Source organism: Salvelinus sp. IW2-2015, linkage group LG28 (assembly GCF_002910315.2).
Source record: "Salvelinus sp. IW2-2015 linkage group LG28, ASM291031v2, whole genome shotgun sequence".
Lineage (NCBI taxonomy): Eukaryota > Metazoa > Chordata > Actinopteri > Salmoniformes > Salmonidae > Salvelinus > Salvelinus sp. IW2-2015.
The window spans coordinates 28235318-28255104 of NC_036868.1; the positions used below are offsets into that span (position 1 = coordinate 28235318).

The following is a 19787-nucleotide window of genomic DNA, read 5'->3' on the forward strand; positions in this document are numbered from 1 at the left end:
ACTGTGTTAACTAACCTCCAGACGAGCTTCAATGCCATACAACTCTCCTTCCGTGGCCTCCAACTGCTCTTAAATGCTTGTAAAACTAAATGCATGCTCTTCAACCGATCGCTGCCCGCACCTGCCCGCCCGTCCAGCATCACTACTCTGGACGGTTCTGACTTAAAATATGTGGACAATTACAAATACCTAGGGTTGTCTGGTATAGCACTGTGTAAACTCTCCTTCCAGACTCACATTAAGCATCTCCAATCCAAAATTAAATTTGAATCGGCTTCCTATTTTGCAACAAAGCATCCTTCATTCATGCTGCCAAACATACCCTCGTAAAACTGACCATCCTACCGATCCTCGACTTTGGCGATGTCATTTACAAAATAGCCTCCAACACTCTATCTCAACGATAACTTCACCAGTGCCATCCGTTTTTGTCACCATAGTACACTACCCACCACTGCAACCTGTATGCTCTCGTTGGCGTGGCCCTCGCTTCATATTCGTCGCTAAACCCACTGCTCCAGGTCATCATATAAGTATTGTTGATAAGACCCCCACCTCTATCTCGCTCACTGGTCACCATAACAGCACCCACCCGTAGGCATGTCCTCCAGCAGGTATATTTCACTGGTCACCCCCAAAGCCTATTCGTCCTTTGGCCGCCTTTCCTTCCAGTTCTCTGCTGCCAATGACTGGAACGAATTGCAAAAATCACTGAAGCTGGAGACTCTATCTCCCTCACTAACTTTAATCATCAGCTGTCAGAGCTTCTCACAGATCATTGCACCTGTACGGATCTCTGATCATTGCACCTGCACCTGTACATAGCCCATTGTCCAGTCTCTTGACAATAAGGTTGATGAATCCGAGCACGGGTAGCATTCCAGAGAGACATCAGGGATTGCAACGTGCTCTGCTTCACGGAACATGGCTAACTCAAGGGACGCTAACGGAGTCGGTGCAGCCAGCTGGTTTCTTCATGCATCGCGCCGACAGAAACAAACATCTTTCCGTAAGAAGAGGGCGGGGGGTATGCCTTATGATTAACGAGAAGTGGTGATCATCATAACAACACACAAGAACTCAAGTCGTTCTGTTCACCTGATCTAGAATCCTCACAATCAAAATGTCGACCGCATTATTACAAGGGAATTCTCGTCAATCATAATCACAGCCGTATACATTCCCCCCCAAGCAGACACATCGATGGCCCTGAACGAACTTTATCTGACTCTTTGTAAACTGGAAACCACACACCCTGAGGCTGCATTCATCGTAGCTGGGGATTTTAACAAGGCTAATCTAAAAACAAAACTCCCTAAATTCTATCAGCATATCGATTGTGCTACCAGGGCTGGAAAAACACTAGGACCATTGTATACTAATTTCCGCGACGCTTATAAGGCCCCTCCCCCGCCCCCCTTTCGGAAAAGCTGACCACGACTCCATTTTGTTGATTCCAGCCTACAAACAAAAACTCAAACAAACAGCTCCCGCGCTCAGGTCTGTTCAACGCTGGTTCGACAATCTGAATCCACGCTTCAAGACTGCTTCGATCACGCGGATTGGAATATGTCCGCATCGCGTCCAAACAACAATATTGACGAATATGCTGATTCGTGAGCGAGTTCATTAGGAAGTGCATTGACGATGTCGTACCCACAAGCAACGATAAAAACATTCCCAAACCAGAAAACCGTGGATTGACGGCAGCATTCGCATGAAACTGAAAGCCGGAACCACTGCTTTTAACCAGGCAAGGTGACCGGAAGCATGACCGAATACAAACAGTGTAGCTATTCTCTCCGCAAGGCAATCAAACAGGCTAAGTCTCAGTACAGAGACAAAATCGAGTCGAAAATTCAACAGCTCAGACACAAGAGTATGTGGCAGGGTCTACAGTCAATCACGGATTACAAAAAGAAAACCAGCCCCGTCGAGGACCAGGATGTCTTGCCCAGACAGGCTAAACAACTTTTTGCCCGCTTTGAGGACAATACAGTGCCACTGACACGGGCCCCCTACCAAACCTGCGGGCTCTCCTTCACTGCAGCCGAGGTGAGTAAACATTTAAACGTGTTAACCCTCGCAAGGCTGCAGGCCCAGACGGCATTCCCAGCCGCGTCCTCAGAGCATGCGCAGACCAGCTGGCTGGTGTGTTTACGGACATATTCAATCAATCCTTATCCAATCTGCTGTTCCCACATGCTTCAAGAGGGCCACCATTGTTCCTTTCCCAAGAAAGCTAAGGTAACTGAGCTAAACGACTACCGCCCCGTAGCACTCACTTCCGTCATCATGAAGTGCTTTGAGAGACTAGTCAAGGACCATATCACCTCCACCCTACCGGACACCCTAGACCCACTCCAATTGGCTTACCGACCAATAGGTCCACAGACGACGCAATCGCAACCACACTGCACACTGCCCAACCCATCTGGACAGAGGAATACCCATGTGAGAATGCTGTCATCGATTACAGCTCAGCATTTAACACCATAGTACCCTCCAAACTCGTCATCAAGCTCGAGACCCTGGGTCTCGACCCCGCCCTGTGCAACTGGGTCCTGGACTTCTGACGGGCCGCCCCCAGTGGTGAGGGTAGGTAACAACATCTCCACCCCGCTGATCCTCAACACTGGGGCCCCACAAGGGTGCGTTCTGAGCCCTTCCTGTACTCCTGTTCACCCACGACGCGTGGCCATGCACGCCTCCAACTCAATCATCAAGTTTGCGGTGATGCACTACAGTGGTAGGCTTGATCCACCAACAACGACGAGACGGCCTACAGGGAGGAGGTGAGGGCCCTCGGAGTGTGGTGTCAGGAAAATAACCTCAATCCAACGCAACAAAACAAAGGAGATGATTGTGGACTTCAGGAAACAGCAGAGGGAGCACCCCCTATCCATCGACGGGTCAGTAGTGGAGAAGGTGGAAAGTTTTAAGTTCTCTCGTGTACACATCACGGACAAACTGAACTGGTCACCCACACAGACAGCGTTGTGAAGAAGGCGCAGCAGCGCCTCTTCAACCTCAGGAGGCTGAAGAAATTCGGCTTGTCACCAAAAGCACTCACAAACTTCTACAGATGCACAATCGAGAGCATCCTGTCGGGCTGTATCACCGCCTGGTACGGCAAACTGCTCCGCCCACAACCGTAAGGCTCTCCAGAGGGTAGTGAGGTCTGCAGAACGCATCACCAGGGGCAAACTACCTGCCCTCCAGGACACCTACACCACCGATGTCACAGGAAGGCCATAAAGATCATCAAGGACAACAACACCCAAGCCACTGCTGTTCACCCGCTATCATCCAGAAGGCGAGGTCAGTACAGGTGCATCAAAGCAGGGACCGAGGAGACTGAAAAACAGCTTCTATCTCAAGGCCATCAGACTGTTAAACAGCCACCACTAACATTTAGCGGCCGCGTGCAACATACTGACTCAACTCCAGCCACTTTAAAATGGGAATTGATGGAAATTATGTAAAAATGTACCACTAGCCACTTTAAGCAATGCCACTTAATACAATGTTTACATACCCTACATTACCCATCTCATATGTATATATACTGTACTCTATATCATCTACTGCATCTTGCCATCTTTATGCAATACATGTGACCACTAGCCACTTTAAACTATGCCACTTTATGTTTACATACCCACAGTACTCATCTCATATGTATATACCGTACTCTATACCATCTACTGCATCTGCCATGCCGTTCTGTACCACCACTCATTCATATATCTTTATGTACATATTCTTTATCCCTTTACACTTGTGTGTGTGTGTAAGGTAGTAGTGGGGAATTGTTAGGTTAGATTACTGTTGGTTATTACTGCATTGTCGGAACTAGAAGCACAAGCATTTCGCTACACTCGCATTAACATCTGCTAACCATGTGTATGTGACTAATAAAATTTGATTTGATTTGATTTGATTTGATGTGTTAAATAGCCCATCCAACTACCTCACCCCCATATTGTTATTTACATTTTGCTCCTTTGCACAACAGTATCTCTACTTGCACATTCACTTTCTGCACATCTATCACTCCAGGTTTAATTGCAAATTGTAATTACTACGCCACTACGGCCTATTTCTTGCCTTACCTCACCTCATTTGCACACACTGTATATATATATTTTCTACTGTGTTTATTGACTGTACGTTTGTTTATTCCATGTGTAACTCTGTGTTGTTGTATGTGTCGAACTGCTTTGCTTTATCTTGGCCAGGTCGCAGTTGTAAATGAGAACTTGTTCTCAACTGGCCTACCTGGTTAAATAAAGGTGTATTAAAATTAAATAAATAGATATGACAATTRCCCCATGCACAAAGCGAGGTCCATACAGAAATAGTTTGTTGAGATCAGTGTAGAAGAACTTGACTGGCCTGCACAGAGCCCTGACCTCAACCCCATTGAACACCTTTGAGATGAATTGGAACACTGACTGCGAGCCAGGCCTAATCATCCAACATCAGTACCCGACCTCACTAATGCTCTTGTAGCTGAATGGAAGCAAGTCCCCGCAGCAATGTTCCAACATGTAGTGGAAAGCCTTCCCAGAAGAGTGGAGGATAGTACAGATAATTAAGTCAAAACCACAGGTCCAAATCCCCATCTCCATCCATGACTTAGAAAAGGGKCGATTTAGCAAGCTAGCTACTGCAGGACATCAACACAGACCAGAAACAGACACGTTTTTCTGACAATGATGACGTTTTGTTTAGGATGTGATTTGATTGGTGTGAATCCAAAATCCAAACTGGCCTCCCTTGGACAACAACAACTCAGCTCAACGCAAATTATTTTTAGTAAAAATTATTAATTGAGGCCAAATGCTTGCTGGCAGCAATCAATCAAATGGTATAGTGGCAACATGTCATACTCTTTAGTTCCAGGTAGCGTCAGATATACTACACATACTGAGACAGAGGGGCGCTGTTTCCCTTGCTCTGATGATTTCTCCTGTGAGATTCAGCCACTTGCGAATAGACGTAAAATTATGAAGAGACGAGAGAGACATTTTATCATTTAAAAAAATGTATTGGTCAAATATTGGGGGAAGTCTGGCTTCCCTTGGCCTCCATGAAWACARGCCACTGAGCAGATCTTATACGTTTCGTTCTATGAGATAATATCAGTCAGTTAACATGACCTTTATGAATTATGAAGCCTTTATGTGCTTGTTTTGATTACWTAAATGCTTTAAAATTTAAAAAAGTGATGTTAGCTGATGAACATTATCTCATAGAACAAAATGTATAAGATCTCCTAAGCTTTTTTGGCATTTATTCAAAAACCCTACAAAAACGATATCCATTTTCCCATGGTCCAACGAACTATGGCGGAGTTAGTGTCTACAAAAAGGCGCCATTGCTATTGCTCTCTATGGCAGTTGCCTTCTATCAAAGATTGCCTATTATATTTGACAAGACAGTTGACTGACCACTCTAGCAATGGAAATACATGTCCTCAAAGCTGGAAGTCATGTGAGAGGAGACGAGATCAGGTGGAACCATTCTAGCCAATAAAAGGGCAGATGCGTGTGTGAACAACAGGCCATAGAGATAGATAGAGGACTCATCTTTGTTTCTGTGCCACTATAGCGTCTGTGACATCATGGGCAGCGCCATTGAGGCTATCTCCATTTTAAAGTAGTACATTTTCTTCTTCTTCTTCATTGGTGGATTGCTCCCAACTCATAAGCATCCCCAACCAGCTTACTATGTTAAAATGTTGGAAACCCTCAATAGCAATGTCCATGTTAAAACAGGTTATATTCATGATGAGTCTTCTATCTATCTCTATGACAACAGGCTCCACTTATATCAGTGCATTCYTAACAACCTAACAATTACTAAACATTTAATTGATCAAATAAGCCTCACATAACAAATGAGCAATTACATTTTTTCTTGGACCAAATTCAACACTCTCATTGACCTCTATTTAGATTTATCTCCCCGGAGAAAAATCCTGATTGGATCTTTTTTTCACTCCAGTGTTGACCCTTMAAATCAGAATATAATTGGAAATAATAATAGAATTACAATATCATTGAAATATCATTGAAAAMAATAAATAGAAATGAAAAATACATGTATATTTTAAAACTACAACAATTACATTTAAGTCATTTAGCAGACGCTCTTATCCAGAGCGACTTACAAATTGGAAAGTTCATACATATTCATCCTGGTCCCCCCGTGGGGAATGAACCCACAACCCTGGCGTTGCAAGCGCCATGCTCTACCAACTGAGCCACACGGGACCATAAAACAATCATTTTATAAATCCTAAGGCCTTCTCTGAAAGCATAGAAAGCCCTGACAGTTCCCCACTGGACTCTGGGCTTTATAGTACAGCTTTGATAGAGCTTCCACCTCAAACCTCTCAACTGCTGTATCTCATAAAGCCTTTTCTCTTTTGAACAGAAAAGAAGGATTATATATCATTCAGTAGCAGGGATGAATCTGCTGCTTCAGACGTAAYTCAGGAGCTTCTCCAGTGACTTGGRACAGTGGGCAGAGAGAATAGGACAGTGCTGAATATGCTGAATAATTTCTGAGGAATGAATGTGTGTGATATCTGATTTCCAGTTGGTGCAGAGCAACTTTGTCCTTTTCTGTACGTACGCAGTGGACCTGAGAGACCACTTCCAGAACATTGTACTGACCATCCTGGTGAGTTCTGGTTTCASACCTAGATTAATCTCTCGTAGACAGACTATGTAARTGTGCGATTCTGGTTCTTGGTTAACAGAGATTAGACCTAGATCAAMGTTAAGATCCGTACATAATACCAGACCACTGTCTCATGAAAGGCTTAATCCTAACACGAGGAACTAGAAATGTKATCCAAGTCTGCCATTGACATCTGTGCACGGTTTTATGTGACATTTGAGTGTACTCATAACCAAAGACAATGTCATAGTCCAGAGTGCAGATTATATATCTCTCTTCGCAGGTATCTGCAGTAGTGAGCATCCCTCTGTGGCAGTGGTTTTTGGAGAGGTTTGGCAAGAAGACGGCAGCCTTCTGTGGCATCACGGTAAGTGTCTGGGACTGAGCGCTATTGCTATTCCGKTGGTCGTAAGAGTGTGCCACCTTGTGGACAAACAGGTTATTACTTTCGGCGAAACTTTTTGAACTCCTCTTTCTGTCCAGTGGATCATGCCGTTCACAGTGATGCTGGTGTTCATCCCTAACCTGGTCGTAGCCTACGTGGTGGCTGTCTCGTCCGGACTCAGTGTGGCCGCGTCACTCCTCTTACCATGGTGAGCTCAATTGAATTGGGCTGGCACAAAGGTCCTCTGTGAATATAGTGTAGTTGTAAAAGCACTAGCACTAGCCAGTGATTGTAGCGGCAGTAGCAATAGTAAACATATTCTTTGGTGTGYGTAAAATAGCCACCGTCACAGAATTAGTAGCCTAGCAATAGCAGCAGTAGTTTGAAGTAGRCATAACAGTGCCAAAAATATCCGCAGTCTCCCCGTTTCTCTGTCCATTCGCCCCCTGGCATGATACAGTCACGCCTGGCGATGACGTCACGTTGATGAATGAGATGGCTCTATAAACCTCAGGGGTCGGCTACAGTCTCCACTTTCATTCTGTATTTTACTGTTGTTTATAGCACATTGCCCTCCCTCTGTGCTCTTCGCCCTCCTGTCTCCCTCCGTTCTCTCACCTCRATCCTTCCCCTCCCTCTCTAAATGACAGGGTATATCCAGTGGGGTCACCATGATGMGTATTTCMGTCTGTTCTCCTGGTGATTCCCCARCTGTGGTCAGAGCGGCTCAGCTACAGCTAGCTTCATCATCGAATCATGTTATTAGTAGCAGTCGTTTCACCAGATCCTTTTATCTCTGCGCTATATAAGCATTATTGTAGCCATTTTATCCTCGAGCGCTATAAGTAGACTGCTCCTCATCAGACAGGCGGAGTCATCGAGGCTGGTTGTATAAACATGATGATGAGGTCGGGCCTATGAGTTGTTGATTTGCCGATGTCTTGATGTAGTATTGGTGTGTGTGTGTGTGTGTGTTTGTTGTGTTTCAGGTCGATGCTGCCAGACGTGGTGGATGACTTCCGCCTGGCCAACCCCCACTGTAAAGGCTTTGAGGCCATCTTCTACTCCTTCTACGTGTTCTTCACCAAGTTCGCTGCCGGCATCTCCCTCGGAGTGTCCACCCTCTGCCTCGAGTGAGACAGACAYACAACATGAACACAAGAGTATTACAGATATTTCAGAACTGAAAATGGAATTTCCTTAGGAGTAACCATGCTTTTACCTCAAATGAGTCAAACATAGGATAAGCACAAACAAGTAAACAATACTTCTGGGATCTCCTTTGGAGTGATACAGACGCCAGAACACGAAGTCAGTTAAATAACACAGGAGTGAGGTGTATAGAGAGAAACACAAACACAAGTCTGACACGCGCAGATATATGCATTCCATTGTAGTCCATTATTGTTTATGAAACTGGCACTGTGTGTAACTCTCGGTATGATACAGGTATATGTCGCTATAGGTTTGCAGCTTATGACACTGGTGTGTGTGTGCGTGTATGTATCTCTGTATATATCTCTACAGGTTTACCGTGTTTGATACAGGTGTGTGTGTGTGTGTGTGTACCTGTGTTTTCAGGTTTGCGGGTTATGACACAGGGGCGTGCAGGCAGCCTGCTCAAGTAGCCTACACTCTGAAGTTGCTCATCGGCGCCGCCCCGGTGGCCTTCATCGTAACAGGCCTGCTGATACTGCTGCTCTACCCCATCAGTGAGGATGTCCGGCTCAGGAACAAACTCTGTCTGGAAGAGCTACGGTAAGTTACCCACAAGTCTCTGTTGTCAGAATTTGATAGAACGTCACAGTGCTCTTGTAAACGTATAAGACAATATAAGGCCGGGGACACATGCTTAAGTGAAATGTTACCAAACAATGTATTTGGAACACACGACGGCCTGAAATGGGTCAAATACCAACATACCTTCAATCTAAAAGTGACTATTACCCGTCTTCTACAGGAAACAAGGCAGCATCAGCTCCAGAACGCTGGAGGATCTGAGTAATGCATGACCAGGGATGGGACAGACAGGAGAAGTTCCACATACGGCGGGTTCCAGTTCTCCGACTGGAATATGACGTCCATTAGTGTATATTACACTGAGAAATTATATAATGGTAGTTATGTTTTCCTGTAAACATTTGAAGTTTGTTTCTGTATTTTCACATGAACGTGTACTGTATAGCCATCTTAAATATACCTACAAGATGATCTAATTTACATAAATGAATGTATATCACTATTTGCTGTGTTTAGCCAGACATTGCTGGTATTTAAGAATGGTATCTGAATATGATGGTTTGATGACAAATGGGCTTAATTAATAAACGTTGTTGGTTAGTAGATGGACTGAACCATGGCTTCATATAACTTCAAACAGAGGGGGTTTACAGCCAGTAGAGGAAGGTTCCATTTTGTGACGTGGGGTTTTGGCTGTTGGATTCTCTATTCTCTGCCTACTGCTTCCCCCTGGTGGTACTATAATGACATCTGTTTTGTATTTAGATGGAAGACTGGATAAACCATGACTATAATAGAATCCGTCATCATATGTTAAGCGATGAAACTATCKATTTGAAACATTTGAGGGCTTTAATATTATACAATCATATAACACACAAACAGGATAAATCTCTTTGGGATGCGGTGGCTACTTTCCTGACCTAGGCCACCCAAAACACTACTACAGTACTTCATTGGTCTGACATGTTTTTGATAYACTTCATCTTGAACCAGATGTACATATAACACAAAGACAAAAAGACCAATATAATATCCAAAAGTCACTAAATGTAAACYTTGTTTGAAAGGTGCTACTTTCCAAAGTGTGACAAACATTTGTCTCAAATAATTCCCCAYCTGAAAAAGGTGAATTTGCCACCCAGTACTGCTTGTTCATAAGAAGATGCAGAGGGGTTGAGTCTGTGTGTCCAGTTTTTAGAGATGTATGCATAAAGCATTGACATATCCTGTGTGTTATGCTAGTCCCATGCTCTGTGCTCTCTCCCACTATGCTGATGTCTCTGTTTTGGGGCTAGGCCTTGTTCAAGTCTGTTCGAGTATTTAACTGGGCTTCAGGGAGATTTCACAGGGCTGGAGGGGCAGGTGTCTGGGCTGCCAGGGCTTCTGATGGGGGATTTCCTCTTGCCGTTCCTCACTGTCAACTCCTCTTTGGGTTTAAAAGTCAGGGGTACAAAGCCCTCTGCATCCGCCACTAGGACTATCCACAACGGACCTGGAACACACCGGAGACAGAAAGTTTCAAGTTTAAGCGACAGTTTAGGAAGTTTTTATTGAACTAAAATGTTCTCRAAGCTTAAGACGGTTTAAATGATATAACCAATTGGTGACAGGTTTTCAAGCAAATATTCTAAAACCGGCATGAAGAAAATATGCAAATTTTACCACCTGCGATGGGTTTCCACCAAACTGCCTTGTTGCGGATAAGAAGCAGTGCGTGATGATGMAGCGCACACAAGGTACCTTAAAAAAAAAATCTGTTTCCATCACATTTTCAKCTCTACCGATGGTTTTGTCACAAAAACGGCGGTGCSTTAAATCYCTCTAGSCATTYGCTCGCAGATACAGTGCCGGTATGCTAGGCTACATTATGAGAATATTATAGGTAAGAGCGAGATTATTTTGATTTGGCAAATGGCAGCCAAGCATCGATCATCATGTCACCAGAATAAGACCCTCGATATTTATTGGAAAGGAGCATCAAGCTCATCACTGAACTTCCACCGCCCTGTGAAGTTCATCATAATTTATTTAATCTAAAGCCTAATAAAAACGACATGCTTTCCCAAGTGGGAAGACCACATACAAGATCTCACKGCGTAACTCGATGTTTACTTTGACACGATGGCTATTATATCAGTATTTGCGCAAAAAGTCGTATCCATCGCTATTTCTCACATAATACATTTTACCGACATACCACCATGTCGAAGGAACAAATTGTCGACAATCATGAAATTGACCGTCATTTCTTGTTTCCATCAACCCAGTCATGAGTTTTTTTATGCGTCAGGTAATTAATCTGCATGAAATGGTTGGATGGAAACCTGGTAAAAGATTACATTCATTTATCCCTTCAAATAGATGGTACTAAGCTTTTCATTCAGCAAGTGTGTACTATCTAATACAGCCATTTTGGAATCAAAGTAACCACAACATCTGGCTCTAAGTTTTCTGTAAAAACTAAAAACAGTGAAACTTCTGAATGAGATGCCTCTATAAATACTCTGTTGGAGGGAGCGTGCTGAGTGTCTATACTAGCAGAACTAAKACAGGGAAGGTGTGGTGGGGCTGTAAGCGGCTTCTGTTTTAAACCTCAATCCAAGCTCACCCTATAATCACTCCCATATTTAGCCTCTTCACCCATTAACTGAAGCACTTTGTGTATCGCCAAATACTGTTGTTTCATATGCATTCATGTATGTCTGTTTATGTGTGTGAGTGAAACAAAGCTGTAATAAGTTAGTTGAGATAAGCGTAGTGTTTGAGGAGCTCCTCAGTCTAGACTATTGGCTGAGGATATAGGTTATAGGCTTATTCTTATATGAATAGATTCCTGGAAACATGAGTGAAACCCTTTTTCCTATTCCCGTCCGAACTCAGTAGTATGCATACACACAACCATGCACGCACGCACACACACTTCTGAGAACACTGCTCAACCCTACCTCTTCGTTCCTATAGGGAAAAGATAGTTGCATTTAACCTTTTATASTACAAGTCTAATGACCGCAAATGTTGGCCCCAGAGCTTACAGAAATCCATATTCAATTCAAATATGCAGAGTGCCACTATACCCTCTTTTCTCTTGAGGCATGTCCACATTGAAAGAGAGTCTTTGCAGATTTGAATTGTGTTGATTTCTGGTAAGCAGGAAGTCACACCGCTGTGAATGATGATGTCATATCGCGGAGTATACCTTTAACCTCAAATAAGTGGTAGAATTAAGCCTGGGGTATCTACACTCCTTTCCATATTTATTTGGATAGTGAAGCATTTAAAAAAAATACATTTGGCTCAATACTCCAGCACTTTGGATTTAAGATCAAATGTTTCATGAGGCAACAGCACAGAATGCCACCTTTTATTTGAGGGTATTTTCGTACATATCTGTTTTACAGTCTAGAAATGAAAGCACTTTATGTATCTAGTACCCCCCCCCATTTAAAGAGGCTACCATGATTATGAATAATCATGAATGAGTGAGAGCGTTACAGAAGAACAAAGATCATACCCTCCCTCCATAAATGCTAATCTCTAACCATTACCAATAACAGGGGATTCATTCAGTATGGTCCATAATTATGGTAGCATCCACATTAAATGTAGAAGTGTTCAGAAAAAAAGTATATTACCCATTTAGTTCCTATTGGGCAAAACATAATCTGAAACACAACCAAAACAAAAGTTTGGAGTCACAAGCTTGATGTAGTCATTGCATGCTAGGAATATGAAACCAAATACTAAACTTCACTACTTTAATACAATATATGTGAATTTGTCCAAAAGCTTTTTCAAATGGGAGGACTAGATACATAAAGTGCTTTCATTTCTAAACAGTAAAACAAACATGTATGAAAATACCCCCAAATAAAAAGCGACATTCTGTACTGTTGCCTCAAATGAAACATTTGATCTCAAATCCAAAATGCTGGAGTAATAGAGACACAAATGAAACGGTGAAGTACAAATAAACACAGAGGGGAATGTACATATAGTGAAAACAAATCATCTSAAATCTACAACCGTGTGTTATTATTGGTTTGGGGGAAAGCCCAAGGCCAGATACCTACCATACATAATCTCTACAACAGTGAGGTTAAACAGCTCCTGAAGAACCTTCAGACACAGCTTCCCCTCACACAGCAACACTGGTCTTCTCTCGTCGATGAACACATTTTCAGACAGCTGCTGCTGCATGGAGAGGGAAGAGATATAGAGAGGGAGGGGAGGGGGCAGAGAGAAGGTGGGGGGTTTAGTGCAATTCTGACCTTCTCAAGAATGCAGTTATTGACGGATGCAACAGTGGCATCATTTCGCTAATTGTACTTTCGTCACTTCTTTTGGGAACACCATAATAGCATTCGCACTGTGCTGTCAGCATGCTGTCTATTGTAAGCCGATGGTGGATTACACTCTAGCCCAGGGAGTACAGTACAGTACATCTCCTTCCTCACCTTTAGACAAGGCCCAGCAAAGCTAACAATAGACCATTAATCTGACATCTGCTGAACGCTGACTAAGGGCTTCATGTATGGCCTTCAGTATGTATTTGCGGGATTTATATGCATTCCCTTGTGTGTCTTATCAAACTTTATTGTACATAGGTGGAGTCTGTTATTTTAACAAGTGAGGTCTTCAATAAATATGCATTATCTTTACAAATGTGGCTCTGAAAATCTCCAGATTTTAGCCAAAATGAAGCAATATCTTGTCATAACCCCTACCTGACATGTGATGTTAACGTATGGAGGTTCACAGGCATTGGGGTAAATAGTCCCCAAATCCCTTTTCCCGTTCTGAGTGAAGTCCCTGATCTCTGTGAGACACTGTTGCACCTCAGAGAAGCGAGAGAAGAGCCTCTCCATGTTCTGAGACAGCTGCTCCAGGTTCCTCTCCTTCTCTCTGGAGGCCAGGGGGGTGGTCTTGGGCAGGGTGGGGAGCTCCGTGTGGGGCTTATCCCCAGGGTTGTAGTATGGGGAGCAGGGTCGACTCAAGTCCCCAGATTGCACTGACCCTCTCATCCGGTTGATGGGTTCCATGTCGAAGTTCTCGACCGTAATGGAGGAGGCGCTTGAGTGGGATTGGTCAGAGGGGCGACAGAGGTCAGAGTAGGGGAAGTCGACTGAGCTYGTCTCCGGGCTCCTCACCTCCTCCACCAGCCTCCTCCTGCTGCTCCCTGGAGAACGGGACTGGATTACACCTCCTCCCGGCAGCACCAACTCCTTGATCGCCACACGCTCCTGCTGCTCCTCCTTAGAGAAGACATGCTCCGAGTGGCGCCTAATCCCCGGGTAGAAATTAGCGGGGGATTGCCGGTTCGGGGAGGGAGACGCCGGGGTTTCTCCGTCGTAGACTATCTCCTTGGAGGAGAGGTGCAGGATGTATTTTTCCGTGTTGGAGGAGGGGAGGAAGGCAGGTTCGTTGGACTTCTGTCTGCCGATCATGAGAAGCAACGTCTTGTCACTGAGGAAGCAGACGCCTTTGGGCCTCTCGTTCTTCTGTAAGGAGATCTGCTGGACATTGGGCATAGCGAAGGGCGTGATGCAGTAGACCAGCACCATGCTACACGTGTTGGAGGCCACCGCCACCATGGAGCCTCTGGAGTCAAAGGCCAAGATGTCTGGCACCAGGATCCCAGGGATGCTGACCTTACTGGTGCTGGTGACTTTCCGTTCGTAGGTGACAAGGATAAGGTGAGATGAATCCTGTCCGGAGCCGGTCAGGTGGTCCTTGCGGCGCAGGTGTATGAGTGGACTGGGGTCAGAGCGCCGGTGCTTGGCCAGGAGGTGGGTGAGGTCCATAAGGCCGCCAGACGGAGAGCAGGACAAGTAGGACCTCTCCGAGTCAAAGGACCTCCTGCGGGGGTCTATACAGCCATCCTCATCCAACATCACCATAAGAGAGGAATGTCCTGGTAGGGAGGACTCGGAATCCGAGGGCACGTCAAAGGCTATACCTGCGTTCAGCCCGCAGATCCTATCCAGAGGCAGCTCTGTAGCCACTGCCACCTGGGCTTCGCCTGTCGACTCGATGGCACAGATGTACCCACCCACGTCGAAGATAGGGCAGAAGGAGCAGGCTAAAAGACTCTTCTGAACATCGTTATAGATGTAGGAGTAAAGGGCGCTTCCAATGGCCACGACCAACCGGGTGCCATCTTTGGTCCAGCAGGCACAGTGGATGAGTCCACTGCCTTTAATATCAGCCTTCACCCTGCGGTTGTCCAAACGGACACAGAACAGCACAGAGGCATCTTTCTTGGTAAGGACAGAAAGGATGTCCATCTTGGGATGCCAGACGCATCCCTCAGACAGAAGGGGGAAAGGTTCGCTCATCTCACAGGTCTGAGTGCACAGCAGCTTGTTCTGTTCCAGAGCGCTGAGCTGCAGCTGCCACACTGTGACATGCTTCTTGTGTTGGACGGCCAACAGAGCAGGAGAGCCGGAACAGGATAGAGGGCCCCAGTAGAGACCGAAGACATGCTCAAACTGACCAATGACGTTGGTGTCGCCGAATTTCACATCACCGTTGGCATAGMAAAGGGAGGTGAGGCAGACCTGTTTCCCATCCGTCCATGCGATCCCGTGGACAGGGTGGATGGCTTGGTGTAGCGTGTTCAGACCGGTCCTCAGCAACTTGGCTTTGCCCAGTTCCATACTGACAGCCGAGCAAGTATGGACTAATCCAAACGGCGAGAGAGAAAAGATTATCACTCACTGATCAGTGACATTGAACAAGAAAATCAATCATTCAATACCATTGATGAGAGCAGAGGATATCTGTCGTGAGACGGATGTTGACGAGCATAATACTAGTTTCAGCTACTTTAACTGCCATCCTACACTAAGAATAGGACAAGCCTCTCCTGTCATGCATCTCTGGTGCTGTAAAATCCCCAATCCCCTCTGCCTGTGTGAGGTAACACCTCAGGGCCAGGGCTGAGCTGATTAGTGTGAATGACCTTAGCCATGCATATCCGGTAGGTTATTTTACACACCAGTCCTAAAGGCATTGACGACAAATAATGATATCGGTGTTGTATCTTGTGAGTTCAAACTGTATTAATTCGCTATCTAGCAATTTCAACAAACTCAACTGATTCAAGGAGTCACTACACTAGAAGTAGATTTGATCACATTTGGTAGGCAACTGTGACCTTAATTAATGTTAAGCGTTTGGCAATGAAAGACAATCAAGCAATCCCTCTTAACTACATTTATTCAAATTGTTATTACTTTGTGCTAGCTAAAATTACATTGTCATAGCTAGCTATGTTCACATCAATTGCAATTAAACTATGAAGGTACAGTCAAGAGCTAACTATTACAACAAATATTTGCTTCCGTCAACTACAATAGCTAGCTACTCAACAAATGAAAATCARTAGCTACCTGACTAACTAGCTATGTTGCTAACGTAAACTGTCAAAGTTTTTGACTGGCCAGCAAGCCCATGCAGCTCGATAACCAAGCTAGCAACTAAAGTCAGCAGGAACAAGCTGAAGTAACTAGCTAGCTTGATTTAATCGCGAATAAGRTCTTCTGTCACGAAATTCTATACACAAACTTGCCATTACATGCCTCGATTTTCTTGTCAAACCATAATCCTTTATTACATTTGCCACGCTTATTTCACGTTTGCCGGGGTGAAAGTTGCTATCATGAACCGGAATTGAATAGCGAGGCAATACAAAAGTATAACGTCACAGAGTTTCTAAACCTAGAGGCGCAACATCGCGATACTTCTGGGAACGTTTGAGAAAGATACCAAACAGACCAGACCGGGGTTTTGGATTTGAGAAGTCAATGAGAGAAGTGAAAGATTCTTCCTGTTGTTAATTTTCTCGAAGTCTAAAGGCACATGTTATTACTCCAACCTCGTGAAAGCGACAAACTGACACGTTTTCGTCAAAAACAACTTCATATCTAAGGAGTGCCTTTGATTTGASAGCCAGCACATGCACAATTCGAGGCGAGACGATTGTTAGACCCGATYACATCATGCTTTTATCTCGTTTTTTCCGTGTTSCCAGTRGTTTGGAAAGCACCMTTAGCTAGCTATTGGASAAGCAGTTTTAMCCTGTCTTCAGTACTGTCTTTYATAATTGGATTTGACGTTTATGGGAAGTCTGGTGTATTTTATTTGTTGACCYCATAGGGGCATTCTTTTCAACAGCAGTGCTCAGTCACAGATCAGTCCACTCAGGCACTGTAAATGTTAGGTCTCCCAAAACTGAGACTAGGATGAGATTTGAGAGGAGGTTACGTATCTCAATGCTGAGGTTTTTGACCCTTGTAATACAATCTTAGCAAGACAGTACAGTATGAAGATAGGCTAAAACCAGTGGAGGCTGGTGGGAGGAGCTATAGGAGGARAGGCTCGTTATAATGGCTGGAATTCAATTCATGMAACGGAGTCAAACATGCGGTTTCCAAATGTTTGATACTGTTCCATTGATTCCATTCCAGCCGTTACAATGAGCCCGTACTCCTATAGCTCCTCCCATCAGCCTCCACTGGCTAAAACTGACTTTCCAATAAAAATACCAGATTACACTTGTAGGCAATGTCATTTTTAAATAAATTTTATTTAACCTTTATTTAACTAGGCAAGTCAGTAACCACAGTGTCCAAAGAAGGGCCAGAAGTATACAGAATGGTGTCGTCTGCGTAGATGTGGATCAGAGAATCACCAGCAGCAAGAGCGACATCATTGATATATACAGAGAAAACCCGAGAATTGAACCCTGTGGCACCCCCATAGAGACTGCCAGAGGTCCGGACAAAAGGCCCTCTGATTTGACACACTGAACTCTATCTGAGAAGTAGCTGGTGAACCAGGCGAGGCAGTCATTTGAGAAACCAAGGTTGTTGAGTCTGCCGATAAGAATGCAGTGATTGACAGAGTCGAAAGCCTTGGCCAGGTCGATGAAGATGGCTGCACAGTACTGTCTTTTATCGATGGCGGTTATGATATTGTTTAGGACCTTGAGCGTGGCTGAGGTGCACCCAGATTGCATAGCGGAGAAGGTACGGTGGGATTCGAAATGGTCAGTGATCTGTTTGTTAACTTGGCTTTCAAAGACTTTTGAAAGACAGGGCAGGATCGATATAGYRCTGTAACAGTTTGGGTCTAGAATGTCGCCCCCTTTAAAGAGGGGGGTGACCGCGGCAGCTTTCCAATCTTTAGGGATCTCAGATGATACGAAAGAAAGGTTGAACAGGCTAGTAATATGGGTTGCAACAATGGCGGCGGATAATTTTAGGAAGAGCGGGTCCAGTTGCTGCGGGGGGTGCAGAGCTGTTGCCCGGGGTAGYGGTAGCCAGATGGAAAGCATTGCCAGCCGTAGAAAAGTACTTCTTGAAATTCGCGATTATCGTAGATTTATCGGTGGTGACAGTGTTTCCTAGCCTTAGTGCAGTGGGCAGCTGGGAGGAGGTGTTCTTATTCTCCATGGACTTTAGTGTCCCAAAACATTTGGGAATTTGTGCTACAGGATGTACATTTCAGTTTGAAAAAGCTAGCCTTTGCTTTCCTAACTGACTGTGTATATTGGTTCCTAACTTCCCTGAAAAGTTGCATATCACGGGGGCTATTCGATGCTAATGCAGTATGCCACAGGATGTTTTTGTGCTGGTCAAGGGCAGTCAAGTCTGGAGTGAACCAAGGGCTATATCTGTTCTTAGTTCTACATTTTTTGAATGGGGCATGCTTATTTAAGATGGTGAGGAAAGCACTTTTAAAGAGAAACCAGGCGTCCTCTACTGACGGGATGAGGTCAACATCCTTCCAGGATACCCGGGCCAGGTCGGTTAGAAAGGTACCGTGTTATTGACCTCATCCCGTTATCCCTAAATCTGTGAACACAGGCACCCTCATAGATATCATCCTGACCAACCTGCCCTCTAAATACACCTCTGCTGTCTTCAACCAGGATCTCAGCGATCACTGCCTCATTGCCTGTGTCTGTAATGGGTCCGRGGTCAAACGACCACCCATCATCACTCAAACGCTTCCTAAAACACTTCAGCGAGCAGGACTGAGGGCTTGTAGGCCTGTTGTAAGGCCAGACATCACCGGCAACAACGTCACCTAWSGMCACAAACCCACCGTCGCTGGACCAGACAGGACTGGCAAAAAGTGCTCTTCACTGACGAGTCGCGGTTTTGTCTCACCAGGGGTGATGGTCGGATTCGCGTTTATCGTTGAAGGAATGAGCGTTACACCAAGGCCTGTACTCTGGAGCGGGATCGATTTGGAGGTGGAAGGTCCATCATGGTCTGGGGCGGTGTGTCACAGCATCATCGGACTGAGCTTGTTGTCATTGCAGGCAATCTCAACGCTGTGCGTTACAGGGACGACATCCTCCTCCCTCATGTGGTACCTTCCTGCAGGCTCATCCTGACATGACCTCCAGCATGACAATGCCACCAGCCATACTGCTCGTTTCTGTGCGTGATTTCCTGCAAGACAGGATGTCAGTGTTCTGCCATGGCCAGCGAAGAGCCCGGATCTCAATCCCATTGAGCACATCTGGGACCTGTTGGATCGGACGGTGAGGGCCATTCCCCCAGAAATGTACGGGAACTTGCAGGTGCTTGGTGGAAAGAGTGGGGTAATATCTCACAGCTGGTATTACTCCATGGCAAATGGAGATGCACTGCAGTACTTAATGCAGCTGGTGGCCACACCAGATACTGACTGTTACTGACTGTTACTGTTACTGTTACACATTATTCAATTTCTGTTAGTCACATGTCTGTGGAACTTGTTCAGTTTATGTCTCAGTTGTTGAATCTTGTTATGTTCATACAATATTTTTACACATGTTAAGTTTGCTTAAAATTAACGCAGTTGACAGTGAGAGGACATTTCTTTTTTTGCTGAGTTTATATATATATATATATATATATATATATAGGACAAAACACATATCACAACAAAAGAGACAACATAACAATATATA

At 44.7% G+C, this 19787-nt stretch overlaps 2 protein-coding genes across 3 annotated transcripts in view; one reads left to right on the top strand and one right to left on the bottom strand.

Annotated features, from left to right (window-relative positions):
• Positions 1–9420, top strand: part of LOC111954292 (sphingosine-1-phosphate transporter MFSD2B-like) — a 425204-nt gene extending 415784 nt beyond the window's left edge. The window contains exons 11-16 of the mRNA XM_070435883.1: positions 6610–6693; positions 6977–7060; positions 7177–7286; positions 8068–8211; positions 8660–8836; positions 9039–9420. Of these exons, the coding sequence (XP_070291984.1) occupies positions 6610–6693; positions 6977–7060; positions 7177–7286; positions 8068–8211; positions 8660–8836; positions 9039–9090 (651 nt within the window). The 3' untranslated portion in view covers positions 9091–9420. The remainder of the gene's footprint in view (positions 1–6609; positions 6694–6976; positions 7061–7176; positions 7287–8067; positions 8212–8659; positions 8837–9038) is intronic.
• Positions 9421–9651: 231 nt separating this feature from the next.
• LOC111954469 (WD repeat and coiled-coil-containing protein) lies at positions 9652–16512 on the bottom strand. Of its 2 annotated transcripts, none has more exons than XM_023974245.2 (3): positions 13546–16512; positions 12892–13009; positions 9652–10313 (listed from the first exon to the last, which is right to left on the bottom strand). In XM_023974245.2, the coding sequence occupies exons 1-3, from the start codon at positions 15475–15477 to the stop codon at positions 10153–10155; spliced, it is 2211 nt and encodes a 736-aa protein (XP_023830013.1). In that variant the 5' UTR covers positions 15478–16512; the 3' UTR covers positions 9652–10152. The 2 variants fall into 2 exon arrangements, with proteins under 2 accessions (XP_023830013.1, XP_023830010.1); XM_023974242.2 differs by having other exon boundaries at positions 12892–13012.
• Between the last annotated feature and the right edge of the window lie 3275 nt (positions 16513–19787).